General features: G+C 41.3%; 1 protein-coding gene across 7 annotated transcripts in view; it reads right to left on the bottom strand.

The window, feature by feature from the left end:
• ARAP2 (ArfGAP with RhoGAP domain, ankyrin repeat and PH domain 2) overlaps positions 1-19,154 on the bottom strand; it is a 159,617-nt gene that overhangs the window by 10,739 nt on the left and 129,724 nt on the right. For 5 of the 7 annotated variants that reach the window (XM_059673672.1, XM_059673680.1, XM_059673647.1 and 2 more), the window contains 5 exons: positions 17,597-17,725; positions 9,991-10,130; positions 4,468-4,550; positions 2,945-2,980; positions 986-1,049 (listed from right to left, as the gene is read on the bottom strand). In XM_059673672.1, the coding sequence (XP_059529655.1) occupies positions 986-1,049; positions 2,945-2,980; positions 4,468-4,550; positions 9,991-10,130; positions 17,597-17,725 (452 nt within the window). The remainder of the gene's footprint in view (positions 1-985; positions 1,050-2,944; positions 2,981-4,467; positions 4,551-9,990; positions 10,131-17,596; positions 17,726-19,154) is intronic. The other 2 variants (XR_009449802.1, XR_009449801.1) reach the window with 1 other exon arrangement.

The raw sequence follows: 19,154 nt of genomic DNA, 5'->3' as shown, positions 1-19,154 counted from the left end.
TGGGGGGTGGATTAACTTCTCTAGTAAGAGAAATGGGGAAGTACATCCTCGGTAATAAAGAGTGGCAACTTAATCGTGACTGTGAATTTCAATGCTCTTGTGCGAAGCAATGCTGGAATTCAGCCAGACAGGGCTGGCAGGGTGGGGGGACGACCAAATATACTAATGGGACTACTGAAACCTTCCCCCCAAAAGTGAGCCCTCCTCCAGGAAGGAGACTGAATGGGGAATGGAGTGTATGTGTTTGGCTCTGGGTTTCAACCACTAACTAAATATATGGTCCTATGCAAAGGATGGAACCTTTGTTCATCTATTTCTTCATCATTAAGAATCGCCATGCATAGTTTGTTGCAAGGAACACACATATTAACTCTTTTTGAAGTTTCTAGCAAATAACAAGTATTAAAGAAATGTAGGCTCCTGTCCGTATCTGTGGACAGGCAGGGTGGGGAGAGTAGGATCATGTGGGGCTCTGGTAGGGTGGCCGCTTCCACAAGGCCCTCTTTCTTATCCTGTCATCTTTTTTTTTTTTAATATATTTTACTGATTTTTTACAGAGAGGAAGAGAGAGGGATAGAGAGTTAGAAACATCGATAAGAAACATCGATCAGTTGCCTCCTGAACACCCTCCACTGGGGATGTGCCCGCAACCAAGTTACATGCCCTTGAACGGAATCGAACTCGGGACTCCTCAGTCCACAGGCCGACGCTCCATCCACTGAGCCAAACTGGTTAGGGCTATCCTGTCATCTTGAAGCAACACACCTCCCCTAGGCTGCAGAGCTGCTGGGCTGGCAAAAAGACTCTACGAAGAGAGTAAACTCTCTTTCAAAGGTAAGGGATAAATCCGGATGCTTATATATTAAAAATACATACAAGAGTAAATAAAAGTATATGCGTAAAACTCAAACGTTAATCAAAACCACCGCCATTTCCCATACACCATCATTACGCTTTCTTGGACAACTGGAAACAGATATCTTACCTGGGCAAGGAAGACACTGGCCATCCACTCCATCTGGGTTTGTAAACTGTCACAACACAGGTGCCTGCAAAGCAAGATGTATGACTATACAGATAAAAAAGTCTATTCTCCAGTGTATTTGGTAAGTAAGTGATCGGAAATCCCTTTGGTTTCTCTGACTGATGGCTTAATGCACTCAAAATGGGAGTATTTCAGTACAGGTTGCTTAGTGTACGATGTCAGGATAATAGTGTACATATGCTATTTTAAACAAAATATAGCTAAGGTTTTGATAATTGCTGAACAATGATCAGCAATATTTTTGGAAAGGTCAACCTCATTTGCTTTTTCAGGTGCAAGACTTGGTAAAACACCTTTTCCCCTAGAAACTCCCACCTTAAGAAGAAAAATGTGTGCTTATTTTCTTAACAGCAGATCTTTAAAAAGGCTTAGACAGTCTCCATCGTTATGATTATAAACATTAATACCCACAAGACTCGTGAAAAAGAAGCTAAATGAAAAAACCACTGCCCGGCCAATAACACCTTTTATTGAAAACCTGTACATACAGAGCGCTTGCCCTCAAGATTCACACAGTCCACTAGGGGAGCCGGGAATGTAAACAAATAAAACAGTGAGAGAAGCGCAAAGTTGAACACGAACATAGAAACAGCATGCTTGGGGATGAGATGGAGGTTGTTTCCTATAAGAGGAAAATGTTGTGACTGATGGCAAAATGAGAAAATGGGCATTCGATGCCACCATCTTTTTTATATTCCTGTATAATAAAATTAATTTTTAAAAATGTTAACATTTCTGAAATATTCTTCATTGAAAGATTATCATAGAGACACTGTCCTTTTCCATTTACCATATCCAAGAGAACCTTTCTCAAGGTTTTAGTTACAGATCAGGTTGATTACACACCACTGTGTACAAAATACTGTAGATACAAAGTAGACATAAAGATTAAAGGTGAGAGTTACAGGACTTTGGGGCATCTGAGTTATGGCTTGAATGAAGGACAGCGGAGTGTGCCAGGTGGGCAGGGAGAGGTCAGTGATGAGGAAGAGGCAGCACATCGTACGGATGAAGGCTCAGTAAGGGGACCACATCTATTAAACATGGAGATGTGAGACAGCAAGGCCTGGGTGGTGAATTCAAGACATAACTGTTTTATCATTAAGCAAAAAGGCGAAGTCATGGGCAATGAAGCTGATGGAGCCCATATTTGAGGGCCTTGCATGCCAGGCCAACCCGTCTGTGCTTTATCCTGTAAGGTGACAGGATTCACAGGAGAGTTTTAAAGCAGGAAAGAAACGTGATACATTTTAGAAAGTCTCTTTTGGGCTGGGTGGAGAACGTCCTAGAAGACAGAGGCAGGGTCAGAAGCAGGAAGAGCACTTTGAACTCCTGGACTAATCCTGGCAGGTGAATGAAGGCAGGGCCCTAGGATATGGGGTGTGGTGAACCAGAGAGAGTGAAGGAGCAGTCTTGTATGGCTTGGATTCATCAGACGCAGGAAGGTGAGAGAGAAGGAGACATCTCGTATAACCTTTTGGGAAAGTGGCTTGATCCGTTGACATCAGTGGAATCAAGTACATACATGTACAGAACAGGTTTGAAACCAAGATTTTCCTTTCTAGCTGAGTTTTAGCTAGTTCTTATCCCTTACTTAAAACTGAATGTTGCCTGCTTGTCCCATAAGAGCCAGGATCCCACACTCAACAGTAACTAGGAAGAAATCAGATATAGCTGCTCTTAAGAGGCACTGGCAATTAGGATACACGGGACTGGAATGGACCTAAACTCTGAAAGCGAATATAGTTTCCTCTTCCTAGACTCTGTTTAGTAGAGATTTTACCTTCGCTTAGGTGAAAGACTTCCTGTCTATAGATCTATCTGCCAAGTCACAACATTATCCGTTTAGTGAAGTTACTATCGATACACCAGATCCCCAAACTGCCAGCTGGAACTTACCACTGATGTTTTTCAGAATACGCTGTCAATCCCCAACTGCGCCACATGGGGAAAAAACACAAACATATTCAAAATGACCAACTTTACCAGGAAACAGGATGGGGTGCTAAGGAGGTGACACTTAATGATGGAAATGGCACCCACAGTGAAGATGCCACGGGTGTGATTTATCTAGACATAAATGATAACTGTTGAGGGACTTGGCTACACATCTATTTATTTTTATTTTATTATTTTATTTTTTAATATGTTTTATTGATTTCTTACAGAGAGGAAGGGAGAGAGATAGAGAGTTAGAAACATCGATGAGAGAGAAACATCGATCAGCTGCCTCCTGCACATATCCTACTGGGGATATGCCCGCAACCCAGGTACATGCCCTTGACCGGAATTGAACCTGGGACCTTTCAGTCCGCAGGCCGACGCTCTATCCACTGAGCCAAACCGGTTTCGGCTTGGCTACACATTTAAATATGCGGGGGGAGACGGAGGGAAGGAGCCTCCTGATGTCATGGAGCAGTGGGGGAAATCTCTCAGAAGATAGCCTTGGCTGAGTAAAAGCGGATGTCTAGAAAAATGGCCAAAATAAGATAATATTCATACTGACCTGCTGATAGTGTGAGAATTTGAAAAATATGCCAATTGCAACACAGGTAATTGTATTGGGCTTATAAATTAAGCATGGAGGCAAAAGTGAGAATGTTTTCAGGCTCACAAACCATAGACAGTTCGTTAAAATGAAGTTTCATGAGATTAGGTGTATAAGTAGAAACATTAATTAGTTAAATCAAAGTAATTTCTGATAAGAAAGTACAGTATGGCCCCAGCCAGGTGGCTCAGTTGGTTGGAACGTTGTCCCTTACACCAAAACAGGCTGCATTACAATTCCCAATCATGTCACATACATACATAGGTTGCTGTTTCGATCCCGGGTAGGGGCATGTGCAGGAGGCAACAGACTGATGTTTCTCTCTCACATCAATGTTCCTTTCTCTCTGTCCCCTTTCCTAAAATCACTGAACATATCCTCAGGTGAGGATTAAAAGAAAGTAAGCACAGTGTACACCGAATGCTGGGTTGATTCAAGTGTTAAAGAGGAACAGAATGTGTAGGAGGGGTCCATCCACGTGCTGTGGATTTACTACCAAATTTGGCAAAGCAAAAAGGGCAAATTAGAGAGCCAGGCTGAGGGCAGCTGCTTTCCTGTGGGCAGACTTGCCTGGAACATTCCTTGGGTTCCCCGGCCTCGATTGAGCAAGGGGTAGGATGCGGACAAACCCAGGTGTTTCCCAGCAGACAGGGCTCCTGGGATCTCTTGTTCTATGAAGGGGACATGCGCTCATCCAGGAGCTGCCTTTAGGGGAAGGGCCTCCCGCCTCAGCTACCCACACACGTTCTCTGGATCTTCAGAAACTTGTCTAAAGCGCAGTTTATAAAGTTAGACCAATGCCTCCGACCCTCATTCCTGGAACAGACATACATTCCCAGAATGTTTTCAGCCACCCTTCCCTTTCAAGCTTTACCTGGTTGGAGGTTTCACTCTCTTTCTCACTCCAAGATAAAACTTCATTGAACTGAGAGGAAACATTTTGTCATGTTTGCTACTCTGTAAGGAAAACAAAATAGTATGTAATTGAACAGACTTTACAAATATCCTTGTTATTTGCCTTGAATGGCGATTTGGTTTAGAATTGCTTAGTTTCTCCAATGCTTTATGAATGTAATACCAGCTCTTAGTAAATGAAGATTGTTTTGATTATAATGTTGTAAATTTAAATAGATAAGTTTGGATATATATGTCTGTTTATATATGTATATTTAAACACACACATAATAATCTCTTATTCAAAACAGCTGGAACCAGATGTATATCAGAATTGATAATTTTTCATTTTTTCATATTTTAAAAATACAATACAATGCATATGCAATATGTTATATAACTCCACCACACTACCAGTATTGCTTGGGGCAGCACCCTTTATTCAAATACATTCATATTTCCACATTAAAATGCATGATATTTCATATAGTGTGCGATAAATAAAGGCTATAAATATTGTTATAGACAATGCTTGTATCCCCCTCTACCCCCAACTGCCTATGTTGAAATCTAATCCCCAGTGTGACAGTATTTGAAGGGGGGGCCCCTGGGAGGTAATTAAGTCATGAAGGTAGAGCCACATGAATGCATCAGTGCCCTTAGAAAAGAGGCCAGCGAGCTGGCTCGCACTCCTTCCACCAAATGGGGATCCAAGTTGGCAGTCCACAGCCTGGACGAGGGCCTCGCCAGACCTGACCCGGCTGGCCCCCTGATCTCACATCCAGCCTCCAGAACTGTGAGAAATGAAACCAATGTCTGTTGTCTGTCAGCCACCAGGTCCATGTACAGTACTTTCTTACAGCAGCCTGAGCTGAGGCAAAATCGTGTTGGTTTTTGGGTTTCAGAATTATAGAAAACATACTGTGAAGCTATATGGGCACATACTGAACTATCTCAAATATCCATATTAATGAACATTAAATTCATGAAAATAGACTATAAAAAAGAATTTATATACATCTGCTTTAGATCAATTACACATTCTCCGTACACATTCTGGCATATTTATTTGTGATTAATATTTTTAAAATGTCAATCCTTGAACACAGAACATCAGGAAAGTTGCCTGACAGAAGCAAAACTTGAATCCTTATACTTTAATTTAAAACCTTCATATCAATTCACATGAATTTTATGAGTTATCCTTGAATACCCTGCAATAGATTTTATAAAGATAATAGCCATGGAAGTAATTAACACAAGCAGTCCCTATATCCTAAGTATTCCCCAGGAAATCTCGTTTCAAACTGTTAGGCAGACAGCATTTATAGCTGAGAGCACGGGTGTGAGGGTCACAGAGACCTAGGTGCAAATCTGTCTTGCTACTTATTAGTTTGTAGCCTCATGTACTTCTCTCAGCTCTTTTTCCTATAATCCTCACCTGAAGATATTTTTCCATTGATTTTTAGAGAGAGTGGAAGGGGGGAGGGGGAGACAGAGAGACACATCGATGTGAAAGAGAGACAGACACATAGATCGGCTGCCTCCCCCAGGAGCCCCAAACCCGGCCAGGAATCTAGCCTGCAACTGTGATACACGCCCTTAACTGGAATCTAACCCAGGACCCTCAGTCTCAGGGCCGACACTCTCTATCTACTGGGCCAAACTGGCTAGGGCCTTATTTCTTGCTTGTAAACAGGGATAATAACAATATTGACTATCTCATAGGGTCATTATGATGATTACATGAGAAAGTAGTTACTATGAAGGGTTATTACACAGATTAAATGAGAAAAATGCCTATAAGGTTTTAGTCTAGTAACTGGAATGTAGAAAGCACGCAGGGAATTATAGCTATTATTATAAATTTAGAACACCCTGCTTCACTGAAATAGCAATATAAACAAGTTATTAGGATCCTAAGACAATGCACAAAAGCCCACTTGACAAATATGTAGCTCAACTCAGTACAAGTTCTATAAAACTTAAACTCTTACTATGAAATCTGCTCTTTATGAAAGCAGCCACCTTTGAAAAGGGTGGAAAATCTATATAATAAAAGCCCAGCAACCATTAAGGCAGAACGACCGGGTGCTATGACACACCGGCCGCAGGGGCCACCACCAGCACCGCTGCGGAGCCCAAGGGCCCCGGGGCCAGTTGCGCGGCCGCGAAGGTGCTGGTGAAGAAGAATGCGAAGGTGACCAGCGTGAGTGTGCAGCTCTGTGGGACGAATTCAATCAGCTGGGCACCGAGATGGTCATCACCAGGCTGGCAGGTCAGAGCACCCCTCTCCCTGCTGCGACCTTCCCCACATGGCGCCAGTCTCAGGGAACAGGCTTTGGCCCGATCCACGCGAGCGAGACTGAGAAGCGGGGTGGGGGGCGCTGCCTGGCCACCTGTGGGTCCCTCTCTGCGTAGGCCGGCTCCTTCGCTCTTCAATTCCCGGCTCTAGTGACAGCCGCCTGGTGCGCTGGGCCAGAGGGTACTGCTCTGGAGGCCAGGAAGGCGGCGGAGAGAAACCCTGTGGACCTGCCGCCCGACAGCAGCCCAGGACCTGGCACCGCCAGAAACGGACTGGCTCAGAGCTCACCGAGCTTGGGGGGAAGGCAGCCGCCTGTGAGGGGCCTTGCCACCAGCCGGCTCCTGGTGGATCCCACCTCAAAGGAAACTCGGTCTTTGGTTCCTTAGTTCAGTCTATCCCAGCTAAAGAGGAGTAGCTGGGCACATTTTAGGGGAGAATTAAGACTCTAAAACAGTGTGTTCTGGTTCCGTGGAGATCGCTACCCAGTTGTGTTAGGCCTAAATTCAGCGTGATTGTGGGGCCTGGCTCTGCCACTGGGCCTGCATCTTCCAATTGGCCTGTATGTGCTGTAAGGGCCCAAAGAAAAGAAGGGGAACAAGTTTTTCGATGTAATGGATTTGACCAACAGACAAAGGCGAGTGTCAGGCTGTGTCTAATGGACACACAGAGATACCAGCTCTGAGTCCGCCTGGCCAAAGCTCAGTGGGTCTTCTTCAGGCCTCTCCCCGAAGCCAGCCACACCTATGATCGGCTCCCCCACCTTAATCAGGGGTGAGGCTGGCCAGCCAACCTCCGGCGGCCCCGCCCCCCTGGCCTGCCTGGCTGGCCGGACCCCATCTGTGCATGAATTCGTGCACCAGGCCTCTAGTATGTTTATAAAATAAAAACTTGGTTTCCACGGAGAACACAGGTTAGGAGAATATAGCAGAAAAAGTAAGCAGGAAGATCAAAAATTATGCGTTGGTGACCAATGGCCTCTGTGGCAGAGATGCTAAGGCCTGGAATTTACATGGTGGATTTGCTCTTAGTCACTATTATTAAATGTTTGCTCTTATAATCATAGTAGATAATTTAATAACATATATATTTTGGATATATTTTCCTTTATGGCTAGATTTCTAGAAATGGAGTATCAGTTCCTTATTGAGGCTAAAAACTACAGGTTGATTTTTAAATTCGCTAATTTGCCATCTAACTACAAAATGACTCTTAATTAACATAAGTATACAGAAGGACAAGGATGAAGGAACTCCGTCTAAAAAAGACTAAGGTGCGTGAGGCCCTGAAGAAAACCAAATAAAATTCAACCTAGAAGACTTAAAAGTCAGCTGTGGTTTTTAACATTTACTCTCATGAATATAAACCTAAGTTCATGAACCTTGAAATCTGGTGTTCGGTTCACTAACCCCAAATTCTTATGTGGCTTACTTCTGCAAACTCCACCCTTCTTCTACTGAAAAAAAAAGAAAAAAAATCTGAAGAATAACAACAAACGATATCTTGGTACCTGCACAGACTCCCTGCTGGGTCTATCAGATGGAATGGCGAAGTGGGAGTTCAAGTAGGGAAGATAAGACAGACCTCTGAATGGAGGGATAAGGGCTGCAGACTTCAGTGCTGTCCTACTAGCCCCAATGCCTGGACATCCACTGTCTTTAAAAGTGAGTATGAGATGTCTACACAAAGTTGGAATGTATGATTTATTTAAGGCCACACATGGAGGCTTCTCTGGAGAAACATAGAAAGGGGTTAAAGGTGTGGAGAGCTCAACAGATACTTCCCCAAAATAGGGCTAACTATCCTCTCTTCAGAACATATTAACAGATATTACTACCCTGTTCTTTCTTTGTACATCACCAAAACAACATAGTGAAGTGCCACACACTTACAGTAGTATGCAAGCAATGTTTACCTCAAGTGAATTGTATAATTCAAAATAAAAAAGTATCTCCAGGTCCTGCTGTCATTTAGCATTTAAAATAATTGCATGGGTATTACCAGAATCTCAAGGAATTAGAGATGATACTGCAAATAATACCCATGTGACCACCACTGAAAACTAGATAGAGAATATTTTTTTAAAAGATTTTTAATTGATATTTAGAGAAAGAGGAAGGGAGAAGGAGAGAGAGAGAGACAGAAATGGGAGACATTGATTAAGAGTGAAACGATCAGCTGCCTTCTGCACTCCCCCTACTGGGAGTGGAGCCCACAACCCAGAAATGTGCCCTCCCGGGAATCGAACCTACAATCTTTCTTGTCACCTCAGCAAACACTTTCTACTTTCTATCACCATTCACGGCTTTGCCCGATCTTAGAATTCTTACAGACAGACTCAGATGGTAGTGTTTTGTGTGAAGCTTCTTCTACTCCACAAGGATTTCAAGATGCATCCATGTTGCTGCATGCATGAGTATTCACTTACTTTACTGCTGAATAGGATCCCATTGTATGACCTTATCATTCTTATATTGACAGTCACTTGGAATCTTTCCAGGTTGCAGCTTTTGTGAATAAAGCTGCTTATGAACATTCCTGAACGAACACTTTTATGGACATAATAACCAGGAACAGAACTGCTGGGTCCAGGGGTAGATGCTCTAATAACCTTACCTAACAACTGTCCAACATTTCTACAGTGATGGTGACCGTACCCCTCCGTCAGCAATTTATGAGAGTTTTCGTTGACCAACGTCCTTGTCCACATTAGGTGTTGTCACTCTTACAATTTTAGTCATTTTAGTCAACTTAAAGAGTAAAATAGTATATCAGAGTTTTAATTTGCATTTATTAATTTCCATTAGCTAAACTCAAGCCACTTTTGCCTTAGGGCATGACACACTCTCCCGGTGGATTTTATTGACTGAGATGCTGACTAATATGCTCATTGAAGTAACACATATAAGACTTTTCTTTAGGACTTAAGTCATCCCCCTGCCCTAAAAAATGTGAGGTGCTCATAAAGGCCACATGTGGAGTTTTCACTGCCTTCCTGAGTGCATTAATGGCAAGTCCAGTGGCTGAGAGGAATCCTCAACCTACTCTGCATTTTATTTTATTTTATTTTATTTTATTTTATTTTATTTTATTTACTACGGGCCTTGACTTCCAAGAGAGAGGGCTGAGAAAAGTATAAGATAAGAATGTAAATACCTACACAGAAACGTGTACATAGTCAGATACTACATATGCAAATACCTTCAGGTCCTTGTAAAGGATCAGATATCCATCTCGTAAAACACAGTGCCGATCTTGAAATTTATTTCCAGACAGTATTTTAGATGGTTCTTCTTTGATTTTCAGGGCTCCCTCTTTGATACTTTCCAGGGCATTTCTCTCTGTAAAGTACATTGTTTTTGTAAGTGAGATACATTTTCATTTATTTGGAACAGAATAAAAACTTTTCTATACTTTCAGTTTTGATATTATAAATAACTTATTTCCTATCATTAAGAAGCTGATGGTTAATTTCTGGGAATAGCACATTATCAGGGGTGTGTCGGATAAGTTGCAGATCCAACAACTGGATCTATTTATATCAGTAATACATAGGCCTGCCTATACTGTCCCATTAGCACTTAAAACATGGCGAGTCTCAATCGAGATAAGATATACTTACAGATTTTGAAGACAGTTCAAAACAGTTAAAAAAATCTCCCAATTTTGCAATATTAATTACATGTTGAAATGATAATATTTTGGATATGTGAGTTTAAATGAAATATACTAGTAAAATTAAGGTCACTATATACATAGGTATTAATGTGTATCCAAAGCAACTTAAAATTACATCATCAGCTTGCCTCATATTTCTTTTCAACAGCACTCATATAAGAATGCAAATACACAGGTAAAGAGGGCAACCTCTACCAGAATTCTGACAAAGGAATCAAAGAATTTTTAAGTTGATCGAGAAATTCCTGTCAACACGAAACAGGTAAGAGTAACAGGGCAAAACGGCTAAGGTAGCGTATTTAACATCAACTATATTTCATATGCAATACTGTGATTATCCCACGCGTAGGAGTCTTTTCAACTAATTTTATTAGAAAACACTTTTTGTAAGAACACCAAATTCGTATTTGCATAAATTTATCACTCTAGCTCCATAAATTTATCATGTATAACTGTATCAATATATCTCCAATCTAAAACTTTTTCCTGGAAATCCAGACAGTGACCAGCTGCCTGCTTGAGACCTGAAGTGCAGTGGACAGAAAGAACAATGAAGCCAAGTAGCCATGACGCTGTCATTATGATGTCAACTCCTGCTTTTCCTATAAAACAGGAAAAATCACACTTGTCCTGCAGGTTGCTGTGGCCCACGTATTAGATGGTGTCCACAAAAGATGCAGAGTGGGACACCATATCAGGACTTGAAACTTCAGCAATTTCTTAGTGTTAAGGTTATACAATTTTAAAATATTCATGCATAGTTTCCAGTTAAAAGACTTGAAGACATGTTTTAATACAACTGGAAGATCAAGAAAAAAATAAACATGATATAAAACTAGTATACATTTTAGACTTTTCAAATGTTCATGTATTTTATGTCATGTGATTTGCATGCAACTTTCTGAAGTAGGGAGTAGACGTAACACATCTCATCTTATTTTTATTTAAATATCATCGGCCCAGTGCACGAATTTGTGCATGGGGTGGGGAGGGGGAGGGACCACGGGAGGTTGGCTGCCAGCCCCAAGGAGGGAACCGGCCCTTGGCCCCCCTGGGAAAGGGGCCACGTCTGCTGCCACCCACCCCTGGTTCCCTATCCCAGCCTGAAACCCAAACGTCCTGGCTGGGTCGGGAGAGGAGGCAACAGTTGCTGGGCTGGGTGCAGAAGGAATGGATGCTGGACACCGACGCTGCCATTGGTGCCTCGCCACTGTGCAGTTCCCCGCCTTCCCTCGCCACCACGCCACCACTGCGGTGGGCAGGCAGCACCCGGGGAAGGGACAGGATGGGAGTGAGGCAGACCCTTGTGTCAAGGGCTGACTTTCAATAGATAGCAGGGAGGGAGCTGCTCTGCTACGTATGAAACCCCGACCCAGAAGCAGGTCTCTATGAATAGTTTAACACCAGGGACCGATGGGGGCCAGCTGGCTGGATAGGGGGAGGGGCCGTGGGAGGTTGGCTGTGGGAGCACACTGAGCATCAGGAGGCAGCTCCTGTGTTGAGCGTCTGCCCCCTGGTGGTCAGTGCACGTCATAGCTACCGGTTCTGGTTGTTCAGTTGTAACGGTTGCTTAGGCTTATATATATAGATAGATAGATATTTTTATTGATTTCAGAGAGGAAGGGAGAGGGAGAGAGGGATAGAAACATCAATGATGAGAATCACTGATCGGCTGCCTCCTACACACTCCCTAATGGGGATCGCACCAGCAATTGGGCATGTACCCTTGACCAGAATTGAACCTGGCACCCTTCAGTCCACAGGCAGATGCTCTATCCACTGAGCCAAACAATCTCATTTTATGAATGAGAAAACTGTGGCTCACAAAGGTTTAGAAAGCAATTGTTCTAGAATCACAGTTCAGGTCTCTTAATATCTAACACAGAATCCTGTCTTTTATACTGAGACACTTCTAAGTAATCGTCACAATTATGATCACCACCATTACCAGAATAATAAATATCTAGGTGCCTTTCCTGAACTCATGTACCATTTTACACTGCACTCTTTATCTATAACTTACTCCTTTGATGATTTCCGTGACACTGCTCTGTCTTTGTTTTCTTGAAAGCTTTCTACTTGTTCCTTCATACACCATGGGCCTCTCCTGATACACCCATCCCTTACATGCAAATGATGGTAACTCTATACTCAGCTTTCTAATGTTCTGTAATAAGTAAGCAGCATGATCTGGTGTTCTCCCAAGGCTAAGACCACGTCCCATGCAATGAGCTCCATTGCTTCCTTCGGTCCCTTCCAGACATCTACCCCTGGACACACTTCACAGACAAGTAAAACCCAACACATCCAAGACAGAATTCAGTGACCCTACCCCTGTGTCAACCCAAATAGTAACCTCTTCTAGGCTCCCGTTCTTAATGGCTCAGGAAGCATCCAAAGCAAGAGACTGAGAAGTACACACTGTGGTCTCTGTAACAAATACACTGCTAATTTCCCTTAGAAAACATGCCCTTACTACCCAGATAAAAGTGAGAGAGCAGTCCAGTGAAATTTTGTCCGAAACTTCCTCAATTACAAAGTGTTTTATTCATTTATATTTTTAAAAAGTTTACTCAACGGGTACTTTTAGTGAGCAAAGGAATGAGATAGAGTCTTATAATGAAAGATCAAGACCTACAAGAAAAATTACACAGGAGATATTTCCTTGACCAAGAGACATGCAGTGTTAGGAAGGATGTCAATGACCTTGGAGCTGAATCACCTCTCTGTGCCTGAAAGCTCTGCATAAACATACGCATCCTGGCCTACAGCAGTCACTTATAGCATCTTGTGTTTGTATTTACATTTATTTTTAAACAGTCTTCATACAGTTAGGTTTTCTGTTCCTTCCTCTATATTTTCCACAGATTCCTGTATGAAACAGAGAGCTAACAGAAACTTATCAATTGGTTTTCTCAGTACCAAATAGTAACATGAGAAAAAGTCAGGACATTCCTACTCTATCTACAGTGAATAACCAAAGACTATCATCAAGTCCCAAGAAAATACTTCCACTTGAAGTGGACTAAGTCTTACCTTCGGATTTAAAAAGATTTGATGGAAGTGGAATGTAAATTATTTTAGCTAGACTATGATTTATAGACTCATACTATTTCTGCTGACATTTTCTTTTTATTTTCTTGAGTCAGTTGATAGTGGATGGCTCAGCTTTCCAGGTCTGAACTTGCCGGAAGCAGATGCATTTTAAACTATTGGATTCTAATGCAAATTTAATTCCAAAGCATCTGTCCTATGCAGCAATCTAAATTTAGAAACCCACAGGGATCTGTATTTGAGTTACATCTTATATCTTAAAAGTATTTCTTCCCCATTGAGATCATTAAAACTAGACTCCCGTGCATTACATTCTATGGAGGTAATTTTTAAAGAACTTTAGCACTTAAAATAAGGCTTCAGCAACATAAAATTATTTATTCTGGAACCTTACAGAAGCTATAAATATATGCCTTACTTGTGATAGAGATGTTCAAACAACTCAATATGAGAGCTAATGATAAAAGATTGTCTAATAAGGTTAGCTATGACAAAGTCTATTTAGCCATTTTAATGAAGTTTTATACTCCCTATCTCAATGTCGCGGTCATAATCCATGGGGTAGAAAAGAAATTTGAGGACTATTATCTTTCTTTTCAAGTTAGTTAACTCCTCATTACAATAATGACAATGGCGCAAACTGTTTCTAAGAAATCAAATGTCGCTTTGGAAAAGCACAGAATTGATTTTTAAGTAGAGGCAACAGAAAATTCATTTACTCTAGTATACTTCTATAAAAGCAAGGTATGTTACCTCATTACCTTAAATGAATGAGCAGAAATTAAGTGTTGGCTGATTCTAAATCTATTCCTACGGCTATGTCTACATTTTAAACTGTTCAGAAAAAGTGAGGAAACTCAGAAAACTAATACCCCTAAACCTCCAAACGTATTATTTGATAAAAATTCTTCATTTAGCATGAAGGTGGTGAAAACACGTCAATCGAAAGGATATGCTCAGAATTTATTACATTAAAAAATAACTATCACATGGATGCCATTGTAATAACCTGGTTATCACTTCACAGGAAAGGAGGAAAGGGAAGACTAGAGGCGGGCCTGCCATTTACACAGCTTTGCCCAAAAGCTGCATCTGACACTCTCCAAGCCTGCTCCCCACTGAGTGATGGGGGGAGGGACCATGCCCAGTAAGGTCTGAGTGATGTGGAAAGGTGCCTGCCTATCTGCCCGTCACACCCCGAAACAAATTAGTGGTCAGAATGGGCATGGCCACTGCAAGCACATGAAACCTGAATACACTTAAACAATCCAAGTTCTCGTTCTTCTCTCTCACATACTGGGTCCTGTGACTCCTGTGGCAGGGGTTCACAGCCGTGTAGGGCTGCTCCCCACAGGGACTAATGGACTTTAATGAGTATGGGTGCTGAGCCACACCGGCTACAACGTGGAAGGGAAGCTCTGGACATGGCCTTGCTTCTGGCTCTGCTGGAGCCTCAGCTGCACCTTTTCCGGGACTGGCTTAAGGGGCAGGGGGCTTTGGAGCCTGAGAGACATAACTTCACCAAATAAAGCCTTCTTTCACCTCCCATCCGCCCGTCGGGGCTTCCGAAAATTCTTTCAGCCATTTCCTAAGAACCTATACCTCGCTCCTACGAGCGACAGGGAAGTTTAATTCTCCTGTAACAATGCAATTAATAAAATGCAAGTCACACAGATATTTTTGTGTGTAAATATATAGTTGGAATAATGTTAGGTGGAGAGAGTAAAATTTGTGGCAACTAGGTGTCAGGTTTGTGGGGACAGAGTGCAAAGGTTATTGCTACTCAATGCTTCAAAAAATGTTAACGCATTAGCTATTGTTCTACTGAGAGAGAATGTGGTTGTAGCCAACCACCCTAGTTTCAAACTTAGCTGATTTCTACTTGGGCCCCAGCTTAGAAAAAGAAAATCTTCAGTGAGAGAAATATTTAACCTTATTCCATCTTACTGTGAAGAGCAATGTATTTCTGAGATGACGCCAATATTTCTAACGAATTGACAGAGACATCACATTCCATTTACTTTCATTATTTTCCTTTCAGATGCCAAGTTTAAGAAGTGGTTGTATGGAACGCAGCAACGATTCTGGAGTTGGTGGTCATTGTGATTGATTTAGGAGACATTTGCCAAGACAGAGACAAAGCAGACTGAACATCTAACTCCCCGAAAATCTATCACCAAGTATATCCCATAAAACATGCTTCTAAATGCCAGGCTGCTGTAATACACAAGTATAGGGGACAAAAATCATTATTTAAGAAACTGATTTAAAAACACACGCACACACACAAACCACAGGCCAGAGCCGATTTAAAAGGGTCATCCTAAATCCACACAGATGCAGAACCACCACAGTGAAAGCGATTGTTTTGCTTTGGCAATCTAAATATAAATCAAGCTTTAATGAACAACATTTATACATAATTTGTTGGCTAGAAAACTATAAAGAGTATTTTAAAAATGTACTTCATAGGTACTCCTCTATTTGACCCAAAATACAATAACTACTAATGTGAAATGGTCCACTTAATGTATTTGCTGACAGTGTTACACTAAAACCTGATGTTGTTCATGCAATGAGACCGTTTCCTGGTAGGAAGAACTACAGATATGATAACAAGCTGCATGTTGGTTTGGCAGACTGAGGTAGGAATAGTGCAAGGACAGGGATGTGCTTCTGCTCCACCCTGTTCGAGGAAGGAATGAGACACGAGAGTAACACCAAAGTTACTCCAGAGAATGTTTCATCCAAATCCTAAAACTGTCACTTACCAGTAAGCCTGCTTCCACTCTGGGGTTCTCCAGCTCTTACGCAAGGTGCCGGTCTAGACCTTACAGAGGCGTGATGCTTTCACAACAGAAGGACACACTCACAACCCCAGGAAGGCACAGGAGTATGGGAGGCATCATTATACTGCCCCATCTTCCTGCCCAGCTTGTGGGCAGAGCCCATGTTCAGTCACACTGCCATTCTTCTTGTCTTTAATCAGCATAAAGAGTTTAATTCAAATGTCATTGCTCTCAACCTGCTCTATCTCCTCGCCCCCACCCCAAGACCAACAGAACGTAATGGTGTCCTTATTTGGATTATTTTTCACTCCACCTGCACAAAACCTCACTTTACACCACAGCCTTTTAAGATCCTATTTTTGTCTATTTGTATTCACATAGCCAGCCCATTAACATTCAAACAAGAGCTGAGGTATTATGTCTAAGTGTATTATGTCTAAGTGTGGGTTTCAAGTATTTCGCAGCATGGAAGAATTAGACATTTAGAGGAATACTAGAAAATTCTCACCGGAAAACACTATACATTTACCTGACAAGTTGGCTTATTTTCTAAAAGAAAAGAAACCACAAGAACTTACTACATATGTTTCATAATGTTGACAGGACTTGGTTCCTAAGCTCCATAATTTTTCTTTATCGCAGTGTTACAATGAAAAATACAGAATTTAAGAACTAGAACAGATTTCACAGATTATCTAAATCAGAAATTCTCAGCATGGGCACCATTGACATTTGGGGCAGATAATCCTTAGTTGTGAAGAGCTGTGCTGTGGATTGTAGGATGCTTAGTGGCATACCTTTTGTCTCCCACTAAAGACCTGAAGCACCACCCCACCCACTGTGACAGTCAGAAATGTCTCCAAACATTGCCAAATGTCCCCTGGGAGACAACACTGCCCTACCCCTGAGAGCCACTGAATACCCAGAGAACTTTCATAATTCAGGAAGAAGGTTTACCAGCTATCTGAACATCAGAAAAACAGTGAAGTATGGCAAGAAGCCCTTCCAACATAAACCGTTCCTTCCAAAAACGTTAACTTGGTACCATCAGATGAGCCAACTATTACCATAGTGCTAGGCTCCAGGAAACCTGACTCTGGCACATGGCACTCCTGTGCACATACCTGCTCTTCCTCCTCTTGGACGATACTATGTCAGCGGGATCTGCAGTTAGCTACTCATTTTTACTTTTGACATTTGCAAATGCCACTTGTGCCGTAGTCACTATCCTTCAACCACTTGAACTTTCCGTCGGAGTTGCAATGTGAGATAACAGCAGCACCTACCGTTATAGTGTCTGATGGTGTCGGTGGTTAAGAACCTCTTCACCACGAGATAAGCAGAGCCGGGCTCAGCTAATGAGCTCCACCGAAGCACCTGCTCCAACACATTTTCTGTGTAGTGAAGAGGGCGCTCTGCAAAGTAAAACCAAAGGAAGTTAAAATATCATTTTTTATAATTACACATTCTTTAAGTCCTTTAAAAATCTGTATTCAACAATAAGCATACTCATATCTTGTTACATAAATATAGCACTGACTACATAAAAGAGACTGTTAACACCTAGAACACCAGTAAGTATATAATAAAATTTACTGTATAAATGAATCTATGCAGGAACATTTGTGGTTTGCACAATGATTTTTTAAAAAATCACAGATGCTATCCTTTAGATAAAATTTCAGAAATAATGCTAACCTTATACATAACAAATCAGTATCTTACACTATCTTCTTTTTTTATCTTTTTAAATATATGTTTATTGATTTCAGAGAGGAAGGGAGAGGAAGAGAGAAATAGGAACATCAATGACGAGAGGGAATCATTGATCAGCTGCCTCCTACATGCACCCCTTTGGGGATCAAGCCTGCAACCCAGGCATGTGCCCTGACCGGGAATCAAACCATGACCTCCTGGTTCATAGGTTGATGCTCAACCACCGAGCAACACTGGCCAGGCTTACAGCACCTTCTTTTGAATTTAAAGCAACATTCTGGTTTGCTTATGGAAATCTGTCTATTTTTCACATGCAATTAAATAACTGTGAAAGGACTAGCAAAATTACTCTTGTCCAGTAGCAAGTGATAATATAAATTAATCCTAAAGATGAGCATATTATAATTTCTGATCAATAGTGAACAACTTATAGCTGATATTCATATAGTCAATTAATATAAAATCATAAAATGTAACTTCAACAGAGATCATATGAAAACAATCAATATTCTAATAGTTAATCTATGTTTAACTATTGGTGGAAACATCAATCAGAAACATTATGTGACAATATTATACATTAACTGTTGATATAAAGAACCAAAAACCAGCAGTTAATGACCTCTTAAAGATTTCTCCTTGATAAATACTCATCCATATATATTTTGTTTTAGGCAATCATATTTTTTAATGCATGAGAAGTTCTTAGCACTGAGTTAAAAATATAGATTTTACAATTATAAGGAAAGCCTCATAGAAAAGTTTTTTGCTGATCAAAATATGCCAATCATTTAATAAAAAGTTACAACAAAAGCATATATTGGGGGGAAAATTCAATCCTTTCACAGTACACTAAAAATAGTATAATTGAAACAGCAAGAACATAAGCTCTAACAGGAAGATGCTGATGTAGCTTCCCCAGTAAAATCACCAAACGTAAGTCAATTCAGCTCTTTCACACCCTTCTAACGGTAAAGCACACAGCATCTGAGATTTCATTTTGGTTAAAGTAGGAATAGCAATGACAAACAAGAATCTGTCCATAGTATCATAATCACATATGAACCATGATATTTTAATTGGTGATAGAATCACAAGTATGACAACCAAATAGATAATATTCCTCTT

This window comes from Myotis daubentonii, chromosome 1 (assembly GCF_963259705.1).
Source record: "Myotis daubentonii chromosome 1, mMyoDau2.1, whole genome shotgun sequence".
NCBI lineage: Eukaryota > Metazoa > Chordata > Mammalia > Chiroptera > Vespertilionidae > Myotis > Myotis daubentonii.
This window is presented reverse-complemented; position numbering and strand designations above follow the sequence as displayed.